Source organism: Emys orbicularis, chromosome 10 (genome assembly GCF_028017835.1).
Source record: "Emys orbicularis isolate rEmyOrb1 chromosome 10, rEmyOrb1.hap1, whole genome shotgun sequence".
Classification (NCBI taxonomy): Eukaryota; Metazoa; Chordata; order Testudines; family Emydidae; genus Emys; species Emys orbicularis.
In genome coordinates this window covers 32,192,120-32,217,113 of record NC_088692.1, presented here as the reverse complement: position 1 = coordinate 32,217,113, position 24,994 = coordinate 32,192,120, and the positions used below count along the sequence as shown (strand labels likewise).

General features: G+C 43.3%; 1 protein-coding gene across 1 annotated transcript in view; it reads right to left on the bottom strand.

The window, feature by feature from the left end:
* GTF3C1 (general transcription factor IIIC subunit 1) overlaps positions 1 to 24,994 on the bottom strand; it is an 83,902-nt gene that overhangs the window by 58,099 nt on the left and 809 nt on the right. Inside the window, exons 2-8 of the mRNA XM_065411936.1 lie at positions 18,436 to 18,645; positions 15,777 to 15,953; positions 11,846 to 11,989; positions 10,409 to 10,505; positions 7,812 to 7,935; positions 6,109 to 6,267; positions 14 to 129 (exon numbers count right to left, since the gene is read on the bottom strand). Coding sequence (XP_065268008.1) covers positions 14 to 129; positions 6,109 to 6,267; positions 7,812 to 7,935; positions 10,409 to 10,505; positions 11,846 to 11,989; positions 15,777 to 15,953; positions 18,436 to 18,645 — 1,027 coding nt within the window. The remainder of the gene's footprint in view (positions 1 to 13; positions 130 to 6,108; positions 6,268 to 7,811; positions 7,936 to 10,408; positions 10,506 to 11,845; positions 11,990 to 15,776; positions 15,954 to 18,435; positions 18,646 to 24,994) is intronic.

The following is a 24,994-nucleotide window of genomic DNA, read 5'->3' as shown; positions in this document are numbered from 1 at the left end:
CACAAGACATTACCTTGACAACTTTGTATCTCTCTAGAAGACGACAAAGCATCCGTGCTTCTAGCTTCCCCACATTCATAGCCGACCGAATTTCCGCCTGAGAAATTCCTTTGGTTCCCCTACTTTCAACTGTTTTAGAGAGGGAAAAAAGTTTAAACTTAAGTTTACAGGAATCACCTCATACTGAAACAATCTGGCTGAGATGCAGGGGCCATCAGATCTGGCCTGAACAACTGTTGAACATCACTGTCTTAAAAAGCTTAAGATTTTCAAACATACATCAGAATGTCTACTTCAACACTTACTACTATAAATCATTTTCACTGGCATACACACATAATACAGTGTTGTACAATAGAATATGCGTATCTAAGACTGTAAAAAAGTTTTCTACTACATTATATTTGTGAAATAGTATGTGCTAATTTAAAGAAGACCATAATGCACGTGCACAAGGGGCAGAGTTAAGTCTGCCAGTGCAAATTTGACATGTTAACTTGAGTGGTTAGCTGTGAAAAGAAAAGTTACTATAAGGTAAGTAACTGAACTGTGCTTCTCCAAGATGTTCTGTGCATGTGGATCCCACTCATGGTGTGGCAGCACCCCTTGCACAGGAGTTCAGAAACTTCAAAAGCAGGGTCCATTAAGGGGTCATGCATGCACCCTTTATGTCCTTGCGCCCCCTCTCCTGAGGACATAAAGAGCAGTGTGACCCTGCTCACTCCCTCAGTTCCTTCTCGCCATCCAGAATCTCAAAGAGTCTCTGAGCTGTGGGTCATGGGATCCACATGCAAAGAACATCTTAAAAAGCCACAGTTACTATAAGTAACCATTCCTCCTTCTTTGAGTTCCTGTGCATGTGGCTCTCTCTCATGGTGATTAACAGGCAATTCAGAGATCGAGGTGATGGGAACTCAGAGCTCATTTGAACAGAGATTGTAGGTCTGCTCTTCCCATTTGTGCATCTACTCTGAAATCTGATACCAAGGAATAATGCCTGGAAAAAAATATACAATGAAGATCAATTTGCTGCTCCGCAAATTTCAGATATTGGTATCCTACTGAAAACACACTGTTGAGGCTGTGTGGGGTATGGCAGAATGAGCAGTTACTCTGGCTGGAGTTTGTTAATAAGGTAGGAAATTTTTATACACTCCATTGTCCATTTTGATAATTTTTGAGAGAAGACTGATTTGCCCTTTGAAGCACTGCCATAAGCAATAAAAAGACAGTTCAGGAAATCACCAAGATGTGTTATATTAAGGTAGTATAAAAACATGAGAATGCCCATCCTGAGTCAGACCAATGGTCCATCTAGCCCAGTATCCTGTCTTCCAACCGTGGCCAGTGCCAGATGCTTCAGAGGGAATGAAAAGAACAGGGCAATTATCGAGTGATCCACTGCCTGTCATCCAAACCCAGCTCCTGGCAGTTAGAGGCTTAGGGACACTCAGACAATGGAGCTGCATCCCTGAAAATCTTGGCTATTATAGCCATTGATAAACCTATCTTTCATGAACTTATCTAATTCCTTTTTGAACCCAGTTATACCTCTGGCCTTCACAACATCCCTTGGCAACGAGTTCCACAGGCTGTCTGTGCATTGTGTGAAGAAGTACTACCTTATAGTTTGTTTTAACCCTGCTGCCCATTAATTTCAATGGGTGACCCCTTGTTCTTGTGTTATGCGAAGGGGTAAATAACACTTCCTTATTCACTTTCTCCACACCACACTTTAGATTTAAGTTTGAGAACAGATGTAAGGTTGATTTTACTGAGTCTGAGACCTGCTGAGCTGATCTTCTGCAGATTAACCAATCGTTGAGGAATGGGTACACAAATACCCGGATGATGGAGCTGGGCACATACTACAAACAAGCATTTTGTAAACACCAGGAGCAGTGAAGAGGCTGAACAGGAGAACCCTGAATTGATGATTGTGTAGTACTTGGAAATGAAGAAGTTTCTTGATACTGCAACATGAAAAGATGTCTTGCAAATTGAGGGTACTGAACCAGTCCATGAGATCTAATGAATGTGTGATAGATGCCAAAGTCACCATGCAGAATTTTGTATTGATTGAGGTGTTAAGGAACCTGAGGTCCAGTATAGGGAATAAAATCATTTTCCCTGGAAGGGTAGGAGGACTGGCTCTACTGCTCCCAACTCCAGTAGTGATAGTATTTCTGGACACACGACTCATGTGAGATTGGCTCCTCAAGAGAGACAGGGAGGGTAGTGGTGGGGGAGGGTATGATATGGAATTGGAGGGTGTACCCTTCCTGGATGACCTGTAAGACTCAACAGTCTGACATCATGACGTCCAGGCATATTTGAAAAAGGAAAGGCAGGTACCAAAAAAGGGAAGAGAAGGGCACGGGATCCACAGTCTAATGCAGAATCCTTAATGGAAGCTTAAAAATTGTTGCTATCCTGTTGGTACTCTAGCCACTTCTCTCCTGCTGAATTACCAACATGGTATCTGTTGCTCATTTTTTACTAAAGCTGAACTGTTCTTGCTCAAGGAAGGATTCCATCGTTCTCCTAATCCTAGCAATGAAGATGTATTCCTGTATCTTCATCCCATGTGATAGCAACTTTATTCCTTGATATAGTTTCCTCATTCCTGGATGCTTCCCTTCTCATGTTCTGGGATTAAGATAGACTTGCACCAATCTCCCACACGAACAGAAACTAAAATTGCTAAATGAGAGTACTGTTAATTGCCTAGGCCAGAATATCTCAGAGGTTTTATCCATATGCACATTTTCTCCCAGTTTGAGAACCCCTGTTGTAAATGTTGCATTCTAGAAGTTAAAGGAATTGTATGGCACAAGGAAGATGTTGAAATATATAAACTAGGGTATGTCTTTGAATTATTAAAAGAAATTGCTTTAAAAGGGCAGAAATCCAGTTAATAATGTGGGCTAATACTGAAATACAATCCTTGAAGTTAATCAAACAGAAAAGGCCTCCAATAAGGAAAGAATTGAAGAAATGCATTATACACAGATGCCATCTACTGGATGCCAATGGAAGCAGCAGAGATACAGAGCTGAAGTCTGAATGCTTATTTGGCATGTGTCCAACAGAAATCCAGAGGGTGACCCTCTCCAATGGCCCCTGGACTCACGGCATATAAAACTGAGGACCCCACAGCTCATTGAGCGGGGAAAGACTCTTTTCATCCAGGGTCACAGGAGCAAGAGTTGATTGAACCCATGAAGAAGCTGCAGAATCCTAAATGCAACCGATGCCTCGAACAACTGTGTGGAAAGGACTCTTCCCCCCATCCCTGGTTTAAGTGGTGAGATTTCATTTCAAAGATTAGCTTGCTGAGTCTACACCTCAAGTAACTATATCTTAGACCAGTAAATATTAGTCTTACCGGTTAATCCACTTTAACTGTTAATCCCGGGCCAGCTGGCCAACACCAGTGGCCCTGCTGCCTGGCCAGAGCAGCGCCACCTGGCTGGAGCAGTGGCCCCAGCCGGCGGGATCGGCCCCTGCCGCGCTGGCCAGCAGAATTGGCCTCAGCTGCTTAATCAGTTAACTGTTTAAATGACATTTTTAATCGTTTAAATGGTTAACTTTTTAAATGGTATTTCATCCCTAATGCTGTGCTTTATAAGTTCAAGCAAATTGGCCTAAGAGAGATATGAACCATAATTTTAAGCAATTCCTTTTGATATTCTAAACCTGTTTAAAACAAATAAAAGGAAGTATTTCTTCACACAACGAACAGTCAACCTGTGGAACTCCTTACCAGAGGATGTTGTGAAGGCCAAGACCATAACAGGGTTCAAAAAAGAACTAGATAAGTTCATGGAGGATAGGTCCATCAATGGATATTAGCCAGGATGGGCAGGAATGGTGTCCCTAGCCTCTGTTTGCCAGAAACTGGGAATGAGCGACAGGGGATGGATCACTTGATGATTACCTGTTCTGTTCATTGCCTCTGGGGCACCTGGCACTGGCCACTGTCGGAAGACAGGATACTGGGCTAGATGGACCCTTGGTCTAACCCAGTAAGGCCATTCTTATGTTCTGCTTTGACACCAAACCATTCAAATAGCAGGCAGTTAGAAGTGCCTTACAGACACGTATATTCTTACTCCTCGAAGAAATACTGGAATTGTGATAAGTGTATTAGATACTACACAACTGATGATCACAAGTAAACGTTACAAGAAATGTGACTTGCATTAAAGTAACTGCTGAGCCTCAACCCTAGTCTATGACAATTGCTTGTAAGATTATATTGTTGTGCTCAGTACAGGCCTAAAACACTGGTTTTGTCTACCCTTGATTGATGAACTGTTGATTGTATACTAATGTGGTTCTGGGTGAATTAATACATCATTGATTGGTTAAGAGAAACAAAATGTACTGATCTGAGAAGTACTGTCCAAGATAAAAGTTGGCCTGAAAAGAACCTGTCATTAAATTAGTAAACTAACGCTTCCTGGACTCAATAAAAAGGGGTTATTAATCTATTAGATTCCATCTAACATTGGCTATAACACTCATCAAGCTGAAATCTAGTTTATTAGATTTCAGTTTTAAAATCTGACTGGTACCCTGGCAAATCATAAAACTGATCCCCATTGACGTTTACACAAGGCTGAGTGCAGGGGAACAAAGCCATTTAATAAGTGACAGTGTGGATGAGGTAGTAGGCAAGATGCTAGGGTGGAGCTAGATATGAAGGGAGAGGCCGGGATTAAGAGCAGCAAAGGAGTGGCTGTTCTCGCACCCTGCTCTTTACTATAAGGTGTCAGGTTTTTTTTTTTGTTTTTTGTTTTTACTCTGAAAGGGGAAGGGATGGGAAAAGGAAGAGGGCAGACCTTTTTCTTCCCCACCAACCTCCTTTATTCCCCATCAGCATGCTTCTGTGTGATCCCATCCCCACCCCCCTTTTTCACTTTGAAAATATAAACAGTCTACAGCAGGGATCGGCAACCTCTGGCACGCAGCTCGCCAGGGTAAGCACCCTGGCCGGCCAGGCCGGTTTGTTTACCTGCCGCGTCCACAGGTTCGGCCGATCATGGCTCCCACTGGCCGCAGTTCACCGCTCCAGGCCAATGGGGGCTGCGGGAAGTGGCGCGGGACGAGAGATGTGCTGGCTGCCGTGTCCCGCCGCCCCCATTGGCCTGGAGTGGCAAACCGCGGCCAGTGGGAGCTGTGATCGGCCGAACCTGCAGACGCGGCAGGTAAACAAACCGGCCCGGCCCGCCAGGGGGCTTACCCTGGCGAGCCGCGTGCCAAAGGTGCCGATCTCTGGTCTACAGAGAAGGGACAGAGGTGATGGCAATTGGGGCAGCTTGCTACTTTCAGCCCCACCAGTTTCTCTGGGCACCAGCCACCACTGCTATGATGGATACAGAAGTCCTGCATTTTTTTCCCCCATTACAAATTCAAATCCTGTCTAGGCTTGGCCTGGAGAGCTAGTGTAAGTGACGACAAAGAGGCAAAGCCACATCTAACCTAGAAAAAGAGGCGATATTTAAAAACATTAGCTAACATGTTTTAAAAAATAGTATGGACTTAATTTAACCTCCTTTAAAAAAATGTTATCTGGCTAAGTAACATTTTTAAACAACCTATTTCCTAGTGTAGAAAGGGCCCAAGAGAGCAAAAATTGAGCTGTTAGAGGGAAGAGATTTTTAGCAAGTTTTTAAAACTCTTGGCTCATTTTTCTTAACTATTTTACTCCAATGCCAAACTGACATTTTGAATAAAGGAAGCTTTGTTAATCATTAAGCACCCATACTCCTTTTGACTAAGGTATTAAGAGTTCACAAACAAGCCTTAGACATCTCATTTTTATATCCTGGTAGTTCCTAGCAACCAAAACTGGGACAGAGGAGCGCCCAATGTGCTAGACACTGTCACACATGGTAAAAGACAATCCTGCTCTGAACAGATGAGAGACAAAGGGTGGGAGAAAGTAATTATTTTTCCCATTTCAAAGATATGCACAAGAATCTAATGTACAAAGTAAAGACAATTTCAAAATTAAGCCAGTAAGAAAATATTCAGTTCATTTTCATGCAGGTAACAACATATGAACTGAATACACACACAGAACCTGATTACATTACCTACTTAGCTCATAAGCCTGCGTAAGCATATCCCGCTCATAAACAATATCTAGAGGCTGGACAGTTTTTGTGATCATCTCTTCCTCCTCATCATCGTGGTAATCATCCACTTTCTTTCGAAATTCCTTCACTAGTTTGAGGCATCGGACCATGACATCAGTCCCTGAGAACACATGATACTACTGGTTAGTAAAATAACTGAACAAAAATCTATGGGTGAAAAGGAGGGATCCACATGAAAAATAAGTTAATTCGTTTCTCTCAGCATTGACAAACAGAATGACATTCCAGTTAAGTAACTTAATGAATTACCACAAATGGAAGTGGGCACTTGCATATGGGCCTGATGATAATTCTCACAGCCCTGAGGTTTTAAACGATGGATACAGATGGAAAGGTCTCCTGCTCACTTGCAAAGATAACTTAGGGTATCTCTAGGGTTCAAACAATAAAGTATTTGAGGGGATGTGAAAATGGTCCTATAAAAGGACATAATATGAAATTAGGGAACTTTTAACTATGTGCAGGAAGGTGTGTGAATGGTGATCCTGTGAGATACACCTCTTCAGAAAACCAATTTAGATTGCAGTGTCTCTTCAAAGACACTGTCCCTTTGCTCTGATAATCACCTAACAAATGTTTGGGTCTTCTAAAGAAAGTAATTAACTGTAATAATTTTATCTATCAAAATGTAATACCACCCTTGAAGATTTACAGCCCTTCTATTCTATGAAAACAATAGACTCAGGGAACCTGGTTACAAAACAGCTATCTTTTGAGCTGTTGTAATATGGTTAAAATGTATAATGTGGATGAAACATCACAGTGCTGGAACCAGGACTAAACCAACAGATTTGTTTCAGGTTTTCCATTCAGACTTGGGAAAACGATGTGGCATTAGTCACAGTCATCAGAAGGCTCTCTTGATAATAATATATATGGACAAGAAACTCTTAAAAGTTTACCTTTTGCAGCCATGAAACAGTGGAAAACTTAGTACTGTGCATCTAGGGCAGGGGTTGGCAACCTTTCAGAAGTGGTGTGCCGAGTCTTCATTTATTCACTCTAATTTAAGGTTTTGCGTGCCAGTAATACATTTTAACGTTTTTAGAAGGTCTCTTTCTATAAGTCTATAATATATAATTAAACTATTGCTGTATGTAAAGTAAATAAGGTTTTTAAAATGTTTAAGAAGCTTCATTTAAAATTAAATTAAAATGCAGAGCCCCCCGGACCGGTGGCCAGGACCCGGGCAGTGTGAGTGCCACTGAAAATCAGCTCGCGTGCTGCCTTTGGCACGCGTGCCATAGGTTGCCTACCCCTGATCTAGGGAATGGTAAGATTTGTTAACACAAATGGCAGACTGAAAAATATTTGGGAAAAATACACACTGTGAAAACGGGTATTTGGTAGAAAATCTTTCCTGGGTCTAAAACTGATGCACATAAGGAAGGATGACATTAGTACCTTACCTAATCATATCATAATCCCACTAATCCCTGGTTTATTATTAATACTCAATATATCCCTGGATTGGATAATGATTTCAGGTGAGTTGCGTTGTGTACTAACAAATTTATAACTTTATATATACACCTGAGATGCAAAGGAAGCTTTACCTTTAAACACTCTGCAATTTAAGATTTTGGTTAGTTTATACACTTGATGACATCAGTGCGTATATAATAAAGATGTGGCTGCAATTACCTTTCTTTGTTTTATAGGGTCCACCATCAGGGTGCAAGTCCTGTAACGGGGTAGATAATACTTTGGCCAGGCCAGCATTCATCATATATTGATACAGACGTTTGAAAGTTCTTTCACAGAGACCCTACAATAACAGTAACAGTAAAGAGAAATGAAAAAGATGTCACTATTTTAAGGAGCATTCCCTACAAATCAGGAAGCTAACAGCAGCTAAACCCTTGACTTTCATAGAAAAGTAAACAGAAGCACCTCAGGGACAGAAAGATGTTTCTGACTCAGTTACTAAATGCCTCTAGCCCCTTGACCAGGACTTGAGATCCCACTTCTTCTCTTTCATTTACCTGGTTTTTAGTACCCGGTCGTCTTTCCCTGTCTACAAGCTCTCCATTATCTATCTTGGAAAATAGCTTTCCCACTATCACATCTGCCTCTAATTACCATCCCTTGCCTCCTTTCTTCCACTGTGTTCAGTTTATTCAAACATCCTAGACCTCAACTAAATCCTTCATTCCATTCAATCCTGCTTCTGCCCTCTCCATTCAGAACTGTCAAGATCAAAAATAATAATATATTACAAATGGAAGAAAGGGAAAGTTGATAGCAATGAATGTAAATCAGAAGCTAGGAATTGTAGAAAATTGATCAGGGAAGCAAAGGGACACAAGGAGAACTCTATGGCCAGCAGAGTTAAGGATAAGGAGGAGGTTTTTTTAAGCACACCAGGAACAAAAAGAATCCTAACAATGGCTCTGGTCCATTACTAAATGGAAATGGTAGAATTAATAATAATGCCAAAACAGAAGTAGTGTTCAATAAATATTTATGTTTTATATTTGGGAAAAGAACAGATGATGCAGTCATATCATCTGATAACACTCTTTCCATTCCGCTGGTATCTTAGAAGGATGTTAAACAGAAGCTACTAAAGATAGACATTTTAAAATCAGCAGGTCAAGATAACTTGCATCTAAGAGTTTTAAAAGAGCTGGCCAAGAAGCAGGCTGGGCCATTAATGCTGATTTTCAAGAAGTCTTAGAACAGGGAAGTTCCAGAAGACTGAAAGAAAGCTAATGTTGTGCCAATATTCTAAAAGGGCAGACGGAATGACCTGGGTAATTTTAGGCCTGTCAGTCTGACATTGATCCTGGGCAAGATAATGGAGCAGCTGATACAGGACTCGATTAACAGAGAATTAAAGGAGGGTAATATAATTAATGCACATTTTATAACATTACAGGTTTGGTTGATAAAAGTAAAAGTGTTGATGTAATAGACCTTTTTAAGGCAATGTTGGGGCACTTCTCACAGCCCCTCACATACCAGCTCCTGACTTCCCTGCGACCCAAATGGAGTTGAAGCAGCCAAAGGAAGACGATAAACTAGTAACTAATGGGATATGAGGAGTTCAGCTACCAGCTGGAGGCAACATAGAAGAGAGCAGAGGAACCCCAGAGTTCATACAAAACACTGTAGCCAGTGTGAAGGGGAAAGTGATCTGCATTCCCCTTGCTCCCAGAAGCAGAGAAGAGGGGATCACAGAGCCCCTTCCCCTCCCACTGCTCTCCTCCCTTCAGGAGTGGGGGAAAAGGTAGCCCCAAACCTATCTTCAGAGCAGGCACCTTAGGAGGCTGCTCGCTCCAGCTATGCAGCTCCAGAGGCTCCCAATGGGATGGGAGAAGCAGAGGCCTACCTTCCAATCCTAGTCTGCCTCTCTGGGCTCCCGTCCCAGTCCCATCACACCCCTCCCCCACCGGTTCTCAATCTGCCAGTCTTTTCCTGTTCCTCCTCCCCCCCACAACTTTTACTCCCAGTTTCTCTCCTCATCTGCCACCTTCCAAGTCCCAGTCTCCCACAGGTTCCATGTCCCAGTTTACTCCCTCTGGTCTGGCTCTAGTCCCTTCTGCATCCAATTCAGAAAGCTTATGCCTTCATGATGCCTGGGCCCAGAAAAAGGAGCACCAAGAACATAGGCTCTTACTTCCAGTGCCTGGCTCCACCCCAGCCCAACCTGCATCAGCCAAGAGTGGCAATGGCAGACAAAGCCCTGCTTAGCCCCTTCAGCCTGGGCAGGCGTACGCTCACTGCAGATGGAGTCTTTGGAGAACGTAGCTGTGAAGCTCCAACAAGTCTCTACTGAGTACATGTGGACTGAGATTTTTCAGAGGCTTAAAACCTGGCCAAATTTTAGTACATTTTCACCATAAGAGCAAAAAGCACCTCCCTGACACAAAGGCCACCCACTTCTAAACGTCAAGTCCTTGCTCCAGAACATGGGGGCACTAGAGATTCTCAGAGAAATGTTGTTTATTTAATATGATAAACAACATTTTCCTTATACCTCATTCTGGGCAATGGCTGAGCCATTTTGTCTGAAACTTTCTAAAGTTTGTTTTGAATTAGACACCTGACATTGAAAATTTCAGCCTGAGAAGTTAAAGTCTGGCACTTAGAAGCAATGGAAAACAGGTCTGTTTAATGGGAAGTATTATAAGGTTGTCTGACACTTCTCCTTATACAGACCAGTTCTGCTTGTAATGCTGAATTTTTGGATTTCATTAACAGCAAACTGAGAACTTGAAAGCAAATGATAATCTCACCAGTTCTTCCCTCAGATTCCCCAATGTTTCCATTTTGTTTGGTCGAGTGCTCAGCATACCTGAGAGCTTCTCCATAAGGATATCATATTTACTCCTCCTAAAACAAAAGAAAGTTATTCAACATATGAACTTCATGAGCACTGACTTTTACATCCAGAAATATCACAGAAAACTCTAGTTACCATCACGGAGGTAGACTGAGAAATAAAAAGCAAAGATTTTAGCAACATTTGAGGGGAAAATCAAGTTGTTTATGTTAAAGTCTTACAAAAAATAGATGCAATTCAATTTGAATAGTCTTTGAATTTGGACTCAAAACCCAACATTTCATTTGAGTGCCCTTGGTTTAAGATGTGCACTAATTTTGAAAAGTTGGGATCCCTACTGGTTATCCCCCTCAGAAACAGGGGCGCTGAATAAGTTTCTAAACCTTTTCCAATAGGCTGTTGGACTTCTTCAAAACTTCTCTAAAAGTTGATAAACCCCATATAGATTTCAGCAGAGCTTTTGAGCCACATTAGTACTTCACAAACATAGTGATGTATGCACAGTACCCAGATGACTTCCCGAAATTATCTCTACCCATCATATTCCCCATATCTTGATTTATGCTATCAATCCCTGGTTTGCCTCCTGGAAGCATGAAAACATGAAAAGCTTTCTGAAGTCCATGTAGGTTCAATGGTTCCTACTAACAGGCCTTAGTTACAGGACCACCTACTCTTTGTCAAACAATATTCAAAGGTTGGATGCTTATCAGATATAAAACTATATTTGATATAAACATTGTTTGTCATGGGAAACTGTAAGAAGTCATACTTCACAATTTTTTTTACCCACTTCATATTTAAAAGCCCACACTCTGTTACATTTGTCATATACAGAGTTGAATTTTTAAAAATTTATGGAGGAGTTCATTTCATTTACACACAGAGTGCTGGTTAGGGGAATGCCCTTCACCCACGTGAGCCAAACAGCAGATGCAAATATCCAATACCAGGAAGACAGCCAGATACACAAGCTGTTCTGAAGCCAGGCCTGCTGTTTCACTGCGACCAAGTCAAAGCCAGTGCAGGATCTAACTATGCAACAGAGGAAAAGAGAGTCAGAAGTAAAAATTCACTAGAAGGCGCTGTAGAAGCTATCCAACAATAACACAGCTATTAAAACAATGTACAAGAAAAATCAGGTCTCTGTAGGACAAGACCTGGCAGCAGGATACCTACCATGCAAACCATGGCTGGAGGAGGGGCACACATCCTTTATATAACCTCCGTCTCTGAATGCTTAACCACTGTGAGGAGGAGCTAATTCAGCAACCAACAGGCACTGCTTCCAGAAAGTTTTGATGGTCCTATGGCACATGGGGCATGTCCTAATGGTAAGAAACTACACATGCCACCCTGAAGAACCACCTAACTTCTGTTTGGTACATACCTGTCAACATGAAAGCGGTTCAAAAGCAGAAGAATGGAGTGCTGCTGGGCTCCACTTGGTAGTCTTATGACATGGGACTGCATTGAAATGAGACCATTTCTGTCTAATACTCTTCTGTGATAATGCATTTTACCAGCATCCACCCTAGAGAAGACAAGACATCCACAGAACCTCCCATGATGGCTTGTAAATAAATATAATAAACAAATTATATTCATATAGCACCCGTCATCCCAACGCCCTTTACAAATTTAAATTACTATACAAATAGCCTGTACAACCTTCATTCAGCCCTTTTGTGAATATACATTATGATAGTCTTATTACATCATCACATACCACTTTCTCCACAGGGCCTCATTCAGTGTACAGGAAATGAATCAGGGTAGTATACTGAATGAGGCTGCTGTCTAGAAGACTCAGCCTCATTTGCTGCTGAAGTTAGGTGTATAATAAATGAGAAAAAATACTATTAGAAAAGAAAGGATGGTCTTATGGTTAAGGCAGCTGAATGTCACACTGAGAGATTGGATTTTATCTCCGCTTCTGCCACATGATGCTGGGCAAGTCACTTAAACCAAACTTTTCACAGGTGGCACTAACTGTGTTTTTCATTTTCTAGGTGCTTAACTTGAAACAACTGGGGTCTGATTTGCAAAAGTGCTGAGAAGTCATAGCTACAGCTGAACTCAATGGGAGCTGTGCTCTGAGTGTATGAAATTCTACAAAAATATTGATTGACAGAGCCAGACGAGTACCCAGAAGTCACCTCCTACAGGTCAGGCCCAACAGGGAAAGTGACGGGGCGCCACTGGCTGTTGCCTTCAGCCCCCAGCTGGAGCCTCTCCAGCGCATCATCGGGGATCTGCAGCCTGTCCTGAGGGATGATCCCTCACTCTCACAGATCTTGGGATCACTGTCCTCGCTTACGTACAACCCCCCAACCTGAGGCGGGTGCTCACCAGCAGCCACGCATCACTGAATAAAGGCACTGACCCAGGAACCTATCCTTGCGGCAGAGCCCGGTGCCAACTCTGCCCACGTGTCTATTCAAGTGACATCATTGTGGGACCTAGTCGCGTCGGCCATGCCATCGGGGGCTCATTGACCGGCACATCTACCGATGTGATATATGCCATCATGTGCCGGCGATGCCCCTTTGCCATGTGCATTGGCCGGGCTGGACAGTTTCTGCGCAAAAGAATTAATGGACACAAATCTGACATCAGGAATCGTAACATTCAAGGACCAGTGGGAGAGCACTTTAGCCTGTCTGGTCATTCAGTGACAGACCTGCGGGTGGCAATTTTGCAACAGAAAAGCTTTGAAAGCAGACTCCAACGAGAAACTGCTGAGCCTGAATTGATATGCAAATTAGATACAATCAATTTAGGCTTAAATAGAGACTGGGAATGGCTGAGCCATTACAAACATTGAATCTATCTCCCCATGTAAGTACTCTCACACTTCTTATCAAACTGTCTGTACTGGGCTATCTTGATTATCACTTCAAAAGTTTTTTTCCCTCTTACTTAATTGGCCTCTCAGAGTTGGTAAGACAACTCCCACCTTTTCATGCTCTCTGTATGTGTATATATATCTCCTCAATATATGTTCCATTCTATGCATCCGAAGAAGTGGGCTGTAACCCACGAAAGCTTATGCTCAAATAAATTTGTTAGTCTCTAAGGTGCCACAAGTACTCCTGTTCTTTTTGCGGATACAGACTAACACGGTTGCTACTCTGAAACCTACAAAAATATTAAGTACTCCAAAAAATCAGTCCCCAAATGTCTCAAGTTGGGCACCCAAAATAGACAATTATGACCTTCATCTCTCTGTGCCTGAGTTCCCTATTTGTAAAATGAAGGTAATCCCACCACCGTGTCTCACAAGGGTGTTGTAAAGATAAGTTCATTAATGTTTGTGAAGCACTAATATTATGATGGGCGCTCCATAGAAACACCCATGAGGAAATTAATAGTTCTGTATTCAATGCAGGGTTAGGATGGTCTGAGTGTTGCAGGAATGCGGAATTGGTCAGCGCTATGCTCGGCTGATGCAGCAACTCCTGGTGTTGGACGCCATCACGTGGTCGAGGGACATCTACCTAGAACATATCACCCGACATTGGAAATACCAAGAGTAATGAACTGAAGTGCCAATTAGAAGCAAAGTGGGGAAAGTATCTGAAAACTTCCCTGATGGACTGTATTTTCTAAGGAACAACCTATCCTAATTTCTCAAATACTGAGGGACATTTCTGCCTAACTTAGGTTTGCATTTTAAATAAATATTAAATTTCTAGTCCTTATGGTTACAAAGAAAATCTTGTGAACATGAAAAGAATCTTTTACACCTTTCTAGGTCTGCAGACAGTTTCAGTGTCTGAGCTTCAGAAGTAGGGCCCTACCAAATTCATGGTCCATTTTGGTCAATTTCATGGTCATAGGATTTTTAAAATTGTAAATTTCATGATTACAGCTATTTAAATCTGAAATTTCATGGTGTTGTAATTGTAGGGGTCCTGAGGCAAAAAGGAGTTGGGGGAGGGAGGGGGCGCAAGGTTATTGTGTGGGGGGATTGTGGTACTGCTACCCTTACTTCTGCGCTGCTGCTGCTGCTGGTGGCGGCGCTGCCTTCAAAGCTGGGCAGCTGGAGACTGGCAGCTACTGGCCAGGAGCCCAGCTCTGAAGGCAGAGCTGCTGCCAGCAGCAGCGCAGAAGTAAGGATGGCATGGTATGGTATTGCCACCCTTACTTCTGCACTGCTGCCTGCAGAGCTGGGCCCTCAGTCAGCAGCCGTCACTCTCTGGCCACCCAGCTCTGAAAGCAGCACAGAAGTAAGGGTGGCATGGTATGGTACTGCTACCCTTACTTCTGTGCTGCTGCTGGCGGAGTGCTGCCTTCGGAGTGCATCCGGCCAACAGCTGCCGCTCTCCAGCCGCCCTGCTCTGAAGGCAGCGCAGAAGTAAGAGTGGCAATACCGTGACTCCCCTGCAACTCCCTTTTGGGTCAGGACACCCAGTTTGAGAAATGCTGGTCTCCTCAGTGAAATATTAATAGTATAGGTTAAAAGTACACAAAAGACCAGATTTCACCTGGGGAGACCAGATTTCATGGTCCGTGACGTGTTTTTCATGGCAGTGAATTTGGTAGGGCCCTAGTCATAAGCAGCAGGAACAGTGTGAAATTAACATGGATAGCAGCAGTAAAACTATAGAAAGTCTGCACATGACAAGAACCATGCCAATTTCATGCTGCTGCTTGGCAAAACTAACAAAAACAGCAGAAGCCGGCAATTAAACTATTAATAAGGGATAGGAGACTAAAAAAATTGGAGTCTTGAAAAGAGGGGTAGAGTAGCAAAAAATGGGCTGGGTGGAACTTCAAGTTTTCCTATCTAGTAGCTGGAAACTAGTATAAAGGAAGCAGGTCCCAACCAGGATTCAGGTACAGCAGAAACCCCCGCACCATCCCCTTCATATCATCTGGGGGTAGGTGAAAGGGAAAGAAGCAGCAACTGGGCTTATTAAGTTGCACATCTGGACTTTGCAGCACTTCATCTTCATGTTTTGTATCTAGCTATAGCTATTAGGATCAGTCCTCCACATGAAAGTAATCCCTATATATAAGCAGGTTAGGATAGGAAATTAAAATACAATCTCCAACTGAAACTGCAGAAGGAATTTAAAGAAAGCATAAAGTAGTTAACCAAATGGGAATTTGGTAAAGACACAAGGTTAATAACTGTTCTGGTGAGAAAGTACCATGAAATTTAATTACTACAAGCAGTAAGCTGGCATCTCCAGAAGCACAGTACCTGCAGAAACAAAGTGCCCACAGTACTGTGATGAGACATTCTTGATGAATGAAGCCTTGTCTGCAAGGCTTTGATTTACTTTATAAACAGCAACAAACTCTATACTTACTTGAAAGCCCCACTGTGAAGGTCTCTCTGAAGTTCCCCTTGCCATCTAGCACGACCTAATCGCTCCAAAATGCAGTAGGAGAAGTCTGGGAGTTTTAAGTCTGGATCCCCCTCCCAGCCAATTAAAGCCCTGTAGCGCAGAATCTGTGAAGCAACGATGACTAGTTTCTCCCCCCACCTACAAAGCAAATAGCAAGAGATGAGAGGTTAGTTTCCCAGAGCGCCTAAATTTAACCATTTCCCCAACTGCTTTCTTTTCTGAGCGAAAATGATTACTGAAGGGATTACTTTGAAGTTGCACAAGGCTCAGCTGAAGATCTAGGACTTTCTCTCCCTCTTCATGATGGCACATAACACCCATTAACATTACAAACGATTAGCTGTAACTCCAGAAAAATACTTCACTAAGCACCGAGTTTGAAATTTAGGAAGTTGTCGATTGAACTGCCTGCCTGGCTCCTATCCAAACCTTTCCCACCTTCCTGATACAGAACTGAGATATGGTCTTGTTCTCAACCACTATCTCCATATAGGCTGAGGACAATTGCAACAATTCCATGATCGGCTTGATATTAGGTAACCGACATCAGAGGCTTGTTACTCATACTAGCCCTTTAAAGTAATAGAACTGCTTTCACAACACTGTTTTAAATGCTGAATTGAGGGATGGAAAGAATCAAATTATTTTTCAGGAAGCTAGTAAGCTGCTTAGGCCTGGTCTACACTTAAAAGTTAGGTCGACATCGCTACAGCACTCAGGGGTTCCGAAAAATTCACACTGTAAACGTAGCTAGGTTGACGGAAGAATTCTATCTTTGGGCATGGTAGGAAGTGTCTACAGCATGGCACTAGAGCAGCATAGCTGCAGTGCTGTAGCACAGATATGGGCTTAGTGAGCAGCATTAAAAGAAGTAACCTTGCAGCAGGAACTGGTGATGGAGCTTTAGTTATAACAGGAGCAGTGCACATACAAAATGATTAGCTGCTAGGTGCGTATTATACAGCCTACATGCTCTCCAAGTGCTGATAATGCAGCACATCAATAGAGAAATGTAAGAAGTTCCAGAGCAACTTGTTTAGTCATGTTTTTAACACTGCATAGTGGTAGCATTACTAAATACATGTTTGTTTTACTCCAAACAACTGTTAAAGGAAAGCCTAGACTTCTCCACTGTATTACCAGGGATATGTAGTACCTTGGCAGCACTGAGATCTGAGAGCTAATTTAAAAGAGAAAAACGTCAAAAGCCTGGTTTGAAAATCTATATATCTGGTTCCCAGGCTAAATTTCTCAATTGTTAAAATGGAGAGAAGCCAAGCTGACGGTAGGCCAGACAAAGGGTTTGGGAGGCTCAGTGCAGACAGAATATTCAGAAGTTTAACCAGCAAGCTTCAAATGATTTCTCTTGTTTGTGTACAAGATTTTCCCAAGGATTTATAGTTTGGCCAAATCGGGCCAGAGTTCCATGAGGACAGAAAAAGATGCCTCTTGGTCCTCCTGCCAAATTTCAGATTCTTGTTCCAAACCACAGGTGTGCTAGAATGCTTTTAACATTTTTTTCTGACCATTTTTGAAATACTTATTTTCCCCAAACTTCCTCAGAAACTTTTACTTGAAATTTCTAAAAAAAGGTGACCTGAGATGGACACCAAACAACCCAAAGTGGGTGAGATCATATATTTATTGGACCAACTTCTGTTGGTGAGAGAGACAAGCTTTTGAGCCAACAGAAGTTGGCTCAATAAAAGATATTACCTCACCTACCTTGTCTCTCTAATATCCTGGGATTGACACAGGTACAACTACTACACCAAATAGCCTTTACGGTTGGTAAATTTCAGCATAAACAGTTAAAGTTTGGCAACAGTATAAACAACTGAAAGTAGAATTATAATGGCAAATGTTAGGTTAATAGATTCATAATTAGAACCCCTATAATGGTAGAAAACATGACAGCTTGTATAAGTGCTATCTGGATGGGGAAGGTACAAATGTCTACAATTATTTGAAGACTGCAGACACCAAAGAGGAAGAGCAATTATTTAGGGTGAAACAGGGCAAGAAATAGGCAGCAGAGTTTACAATAATTGGAATGCAAGACCAATGGATGCATTTGGATCTGATTAAGAAAGCTTAGTCACTCATATATGCCTTTGATGAATGTGGTGAAGGAGAGATAGCTTGAAACCCCATGCTTCTGAAAATCTCAGTGTACATTTTTGGAGGATGCACAAGCATTTTGTCTACAGCTGCAACATAAAATAAATGTTATATTGAAAACAATGGTTTCTTTACAGAGACTTTCCTCCATTGATTTATATGTATCTAATGCAGCAAAATAATGGCAAATTAAATCATGGAGCCAGGGGGGCTGTAAATATTGTTTAAAAAGTTAACTGTTTAAATGATTAAAATTATATCATTTAACTGGTTAACCAATTAAAGGGAGAGGTCCCAGCTTGCGCGGCCCGGGGTGGCTCCGGCCGGCGCGGCCCAGGGTTGGGGGTTAACGGTAAGACTAATGCTTACCAGTTAACCATTTAATATTTTACATCCCTAGGAGCCAGGCTCAGCTCTCCTTAAAAGGAGCTGTTTCCAAATAGCAAAGCATTGTAATTTAAAATGAAACACCAACAAATATTGAAATCTTCTTACTCACTTTTCATAGGCTTCTGTGTAGGCATAACAAGGCTGCAAATCCTTTGTCCTAATTTGATCAGTATAATTTAGTCTCTCCTTAAAATATTGGCATGAACCCTGAATGCCATCCTTATTATCCAAAATCATATGGACAGGATAAATATCATCTAGAGGGACAGGATCTCTTTTTGTTTCCAGTATTCCTGTTTCAAGATCTATTTCTTCATACCTGAAATAAAAATGCAAAGGGAGCCAGTATTTAAAATTGTAACATTCACGAGACAAAAACAACTTAAAAGCTGAATTTAAGGTTGCTGCTACATTTCAACGGATCTCCAACAAATGTCTTGGAAGAAACCTAGAACTAAAAATCCTTCAAATCTCAAAAGTTAGAAAGCCAGGAAATGCAGAATTAGTGTTGCACTTCTCAAACAAGGAATCCAAATACACCTCTACCTCAATATAACGCTGTCCTCGGGAGCCAAAAAACCTTACCGCGTTATAGGTGAAACCGCGTTATATCGAACTTGCTTTGATCCACCGGAGTGCGCAGCCCCGCCCCCCCGGAGCGCTGCTTTACCGCGTTATATCCGAATTCGTGTTATATCGGGTTGCGTTATATCGGGGTAGAGGTGTATGTCAACATTCAGAGCATAATGCAAAGGCTTTTTCTGAGGAGATGGGAGCAAACAAAGAGAATTTTTAGCATAAGTGTGTCAGGAGGGTAATATGCACACTGGCCTTGCTGAATTTTAATGTACTTTTATTGATTTGCACACGTACCACGAGTTTTAGACAGGAACACTGAACTAATGCAGCACTTGACTCTTTTTCAATACTTTTCAAAAAAAGTTGCAATGCTTATTTTCTGATTATTTTGCAGTAAGACAATCATGTACAGAAGCTAAGTTTTTTATATTAATTTTGATTTATTTACAAAACCATTAAAATAGTGCAATTCACAAATTATTTCTAGTTTTATAGTTTTTGACAAATACAGGAGAGAGTTGAGGGCCATATTAGTATACAAAACTTATATTTAGTAACAATTAAGGTTACAACAGCCTATACCCCACACATGCTTTCTTTTCCATCTTGCCCACAACACTGTAAATAACCCATTCCAGTGCTCCATAAAGCTTTCATTTCTCTCTCCACCAGATACCCAAAAGTAATACATATCACAGCTTTATCAAACTTTAATTCAAATGCAAAACCTTAAGCTACCTCATCTGCTTTTATAAAACTGTATCAAAAGATCAGTAAATCTGACTATCACATATTGCATGCATTCTGGACATTATTCTGCCTTAACACTACAAGGTTACTGTTAAGATGGTTAATCATGCCATCCCTCCACACACAGATCAGCAGCCCCCTGACCTTCATATCCCTAGCTTAGGTTATTTGAATTACACGAGTAATTATTAGCTCCTTTCCAGACCGGGCACTGGAGAACGACTTGAGACAATTTCCCACTGGTTTACACAACTGTGTAGTAGACAGCAGCAGAATCCTGTATTCCAGGGGTTCTCAAACTGGGGATTGGGACCCCTCAGGGGGTCGAGAGGTTATTACATGGGGGGTCGCGAGCTGTCAGCCTCCACCCCAAACCCAGCTTTGCCTCCAGCATTTATAATGGTGTTAAAATGGGTCGCACTCAGAGGCTTGCTATGTGAAAGGGGTCACCAGTACAAAAGTTTGAGAACCACTGCTGTATTCTATGCATGCTTGGGAGAGGAGTCATGCTGCAAGGCAGAATGGTACAGTGGATAAGACTGGGGTTTGTCATGTTAAATACCTGGGTTTTGGGCCTGCAGTGATCTTGCATAAGCTCGCTCCTTAATTTTTTAAAAAAATTTTTTAAATAGGCAGGAATGTTCTCCTATGTTTGGATTCATAGCCTTAGTCAATAAAAGCAAATTGCATGGGAATTAACAGCATTTAGAAAAGGTGAGATTCTGGGAGCTTTCCCGTAGGCAGACAGGTATGTAGTGTCTTTCTTTCCCAAAAGTTAATGATAGCGTTCACACCACAACATTTATTTTTTGTTGTTGAGTTAAAAATTAATAACTTCAGTTTGGTACACTTATTTGATGTTATGGCAAAAAAGTTACAATAAAACACACTTTACAAACACTACTGACATATAACTGCTATTCTAGGTACAGTAGAACCTCAGAGTTCTACTGTACGTCGGGAATGGAGGTTGTCTGTAACTCTGAAATGTTCCGTAATTCTGAAGGGACTTCAGCCACATGGGGGATTGGGGCTGCAGCCGTGGAGGGGTGTGTGTGTGTGGGGGGGGGGAGGGGTGAGATGGGAGGTGGGGTGGTCAGGACTCTGGGGGAGGGTCGTGGTTTCTGAGCGTTGGGGCACCAGGGCCCCGGGCAGGGGGCTCAGGGCTTTTGCCCCGCGGGAACATGGGGCTCAGCGCTTTAGGCCTGTGGGGAGTGCTGGGGCTCAGGGCCTTAGCCCTGCAGCTCCGTTCCCAGCTTCAGCCTCGCTGGGGTTTGGGGCTCCCCCCGGCACCTCTCCCAGCTTCAGCCGGGGGGAAGGGGCACTGGGACTCGGGGCTTTAGCTACTAGGGGAGCCTTGGGCCTGAAACCAGCGCTTCCCTCACAGCTAAAGCCCCAAGTCCCGATGCCCCCTGCGGGGCTGAAGCTGGGAATAGAGCTGCGGGGCTGAAATCCCAAGCCCCAGCGCTCCCCCCTGGTCTAAAACCCTGAGCCCCACTGCTCCCATGGGGCAGAAGCCCCAATGCACCCCCCTCATCCTGCCCAGAACCCTGCCCCCATGGCTGCAGCCCCAACCCCCTGTGACTGAAGCCCTGAGTACAGTATTTGCTCTCTCTCTCTCTCTTTTTTTTTTGGTCTATGCTGCTGTCTGATTGAGGACTTCCGGTTCCACAAGGTGTTCGATTGACCAGTAAGTCCATAACTCTAGTGTTCGTATCTTTGAGGTTCTACTGTATCAGCACATGAGTAGCAAGAATGTGGTCAAAGGATAGGTCCAAGAGTGTTTTAGATTTCTTACAAAATGAGTACAAAGAAAAGGGAGACACTTCCCAGCAAAACATCTATTTTTCAAGAAATAGTTATAAGTGGCAATCAGACTCTTCCTGCAACAGGTTAACATGCAAGACTTGCCTGTGAAAGACAAGCGAATGCCTTACACAATTTCAGAAGGAATGCATCCCACCTCCACACAAAGGTCAAGAAAACTTTCTGCAGACTGAGCATTCATAGGGGATGGATCCTCTTTACCAAAGACACCCTTAGACATAATTAGGCATCTCTCTTCACCACCCAACAAAAGGTGACAGGACTTCCTTTACTACAAAGCCCTTTTCACTCTGAAAATGTGAAAAAAACTTCTTGTCAAGAGGATGGACAAAGAGCAGGGAGAGCAGAGAGAAAGGGGAAGCAGGAGGTGAAGTTCCTGCTGTATTTCAATGACTCTCCAGCACATGCCTTACAAGCCTACACAACCAATACCTAGAAGGGGAGGCAGCCAGGAAACACAAAGCAAGTACTGCCCTTTTCCAGCCAAGCCCACACTTGGTGACAGTCACAGCTCAATGCAAGGCCAGCTCTTCCTTCAGGCAGGCTTTCCTGATGACTTAGGGCAAGGCCATGTTTGCAGAAGAGCATCACACTGCCAGGTAGGACATGCCTCCTACTGGTCTACGCTGCTGCCTTAGGATTGAGGATGGGCCACTTGTGCATGCCCTGTGCACCTCACCCACTACACGTCCCACCCTGCTAGCCCCACAGCCCACCCATTTCACCCCTACCCTGCCAGTTCCACCCCATATCCAACCCATGTTCCCTCTAATTTTTTACATCCATGTGTGGAATGAATTTTGTTATGTGCACCAATATGGAGGTGATGTGTGGCGGGGGTGGGGCTGAGGGGTTTGGAGTGTGGGAGGGGGCTCAGAGCTGGGTCCGAGGGTTAGGGTGCGGGGGGGTGAGGGCTCTGGCTGGGGGTGCAGGCTCTGCAGTGGGGCTGGGGATGAGGGGTTTGGGGTGTGGGAGGGGGCTCAGGGCTGGGGCAGAGGGTTGGGGTGAGGGCTCTGGGGGGCAGGGCAGGGATGAGGTTTTGAGGGTGTGGGAAGGGGCTCAGGGCTGGGGCAGTGCGCTGGGGTGTGGGCTCCAGCTGGGGGTGCGGGCTCTAGGGTGGGGCTGGGATGAGGAATTTGGGGTGCAGGCTGCCTCTGGGCTGGGGCCAGAGGACTCCCCCCAGCCCTCTCCCCGGCAGCAGGAGCCCTGGGGCCAGGGGAGAGACCTGCGGCACCCCTGCAAACCCCAACTTGCTCCCCGCCAGGCCCCTGTGCCTGTGCGGCCCTTTATAGCTTGCTGCGCAGCTTAGGGGGAACTTAGCACCCAACCCTCACCCACTTCACCTCCCCCGTGCCAGTCCCACCAGCCCACCCTAACCAACCAACCCCCCCAAAAACACGCTCTGCCAGTCGCACCCTAACCAACCAAACCCCCTTCCACACACCCTGCCAGCCCACCCTATACCCACACCCACTTCACCCTTGGCAGCCCCATCCCTACATCCCACCCATTTCACCCGTGACCAAATGCACCCCTGTATTCACACCCTACACATCACTGTAATAATCTTTGTATAAAATATGCCTTGTAAGGTATCATTTGAAAACTAATAACTCGGTCAATATCCTCATGGTGCAATGCAAGTAGCAACATTATAAACATAAGCTGAAATCATGACTGAAGTGTGTTTATCAGACAAGTCTGGGGAGGGTAAACCTGATTCTCAAAGACAAAGGACAAACTGATGCCTCTAGCCAGGTGTCATCAAAGCCGATGGGCAATCACCTATCAAGTGGCCATTCTTTGGCAAGGAAGCGGGGGGGACGGGGGGGGGGGGGAATGGGACGGGGCGGGGAGATGGAGGATGGACAGGAACAAACAGATCTGCTCCTTAGCAAACAGCAGCATCAAACCTGTACCACCATCAGCCTCTTTGTCTTGGTCCTCATAACAGAAATGAACTTTATCTAGGGGTAACCCTCAGGAAAATACAATTTCAAAGGGCGACTGAACTATAAAAGTGAGGGGCAAAAACACCTCAAGTTCTCTCTCCCTATCCATCTCTCTCCTTTTCACCTAAGAGGCCAAAAGAAACAGCTGTTGGAGTTTGGGAGCAGATCCTGTCCTGAGAGTTTGGTCAGCAATGTTACTGAAAACACGTTTGTTAAGGTTAGTACTAAGAAGCAGGTTATATGTATTTCTCTTGTAACCATTTCTGACTTATGCCATACACTTGTACTCACAAATTATCTGCTTGTAGTTAAATAAACTAGTTTTATTCTTCAATTAAAACTAATCCAGCGTTGTGAATTGTCTGGGTAACTTCATTTAAGGTAGCAAACTGTTGCAAATTGATCCCCCTAAAGGGGGATGGACCTAATATATGTGGACTGTACGGGAGAGAGCTGGACAGGGCAGAACACACATTTTTGGGGGAAACCAAACTGTGTGTCTTACTAATCTATTAGAGTTATTTGAAGGGGTCAACAAACATGTGGACAAGGGGGATCCAGGGGACAAAGTGTACTTAAATTTCTAGAAAGCCTTTGACAAGGTCCCTCACCAAAGGCTCTTAGTAAATTAAGTTGTCATGGGATAAGAGGGAAGATCCTTTCATGGATTGAGAACTGATTAAAAGACAGGGAACAAAGGGTAGGAATAAATGGTAAATTTTCAGAATGGAGAGGGATAACTAGTGGTGTTCCCCGAGGGTCAGTCCTAGGTCCAATCCTATTCAACTTATTCATAAATGATCTGGAGAAAGGGGTAAAAAGTGAGGTGGCAAAGTTTGCAGATGATACTAAACTGCTCAAGATAGTTAAGACCAAAGCAGACTGTGAAGAACTTCAAAAAGATCTCACAAAACTAAGTGACTGGGCAACAAAATGGCAAATGAAATTTAATATGGATAAATGTAAAGTAATGCACATTGGGAAAAATAACCCCAACTATACATACAATATGATGGGGGCTAATTTAGCTACAACTAATCAGGAAAAAGATCTTGGAGTCATCGTGGATAGTTTTCTGAAGACATCCACGCAGTGGCAGTCAAAAAAGCAAACAGGATGTTAGGAATCATTAAAAAGGGGATAGAGACTAAGGCGCAGAATAGCTTATTGCCCTTATATAAATCCATGGTACGCCCACATCTTGAATACTGCGTACAGATGTGGTCTCATCTCAAAAAAGATATGGCATTAGAAAAGGTTCAGAGAAGGGCCAGTAAAATGATTAGGGGTTTGGAACGGGTCCCATATGAGGAGAGATTAAAGAGGCTAGGACTTTTCAGCTTGGAAAAGAGGAGACTAAGGGGGGATATGATAGAGGTATATAAAATCATGAGTGATGTGGAAAAAGTGAATAAGGAAAAGTTATTTACTTATTCCCATAATATAAGAACTAGGGGCCAGCAAATGAAATTAATGGGCAGCAGGTTTAAAACAAATAAAAGGAAGTTCTTCTTCACACAGCGCACAGTCAACTTGTGGAACTCCTTGCCTGAGGAGATT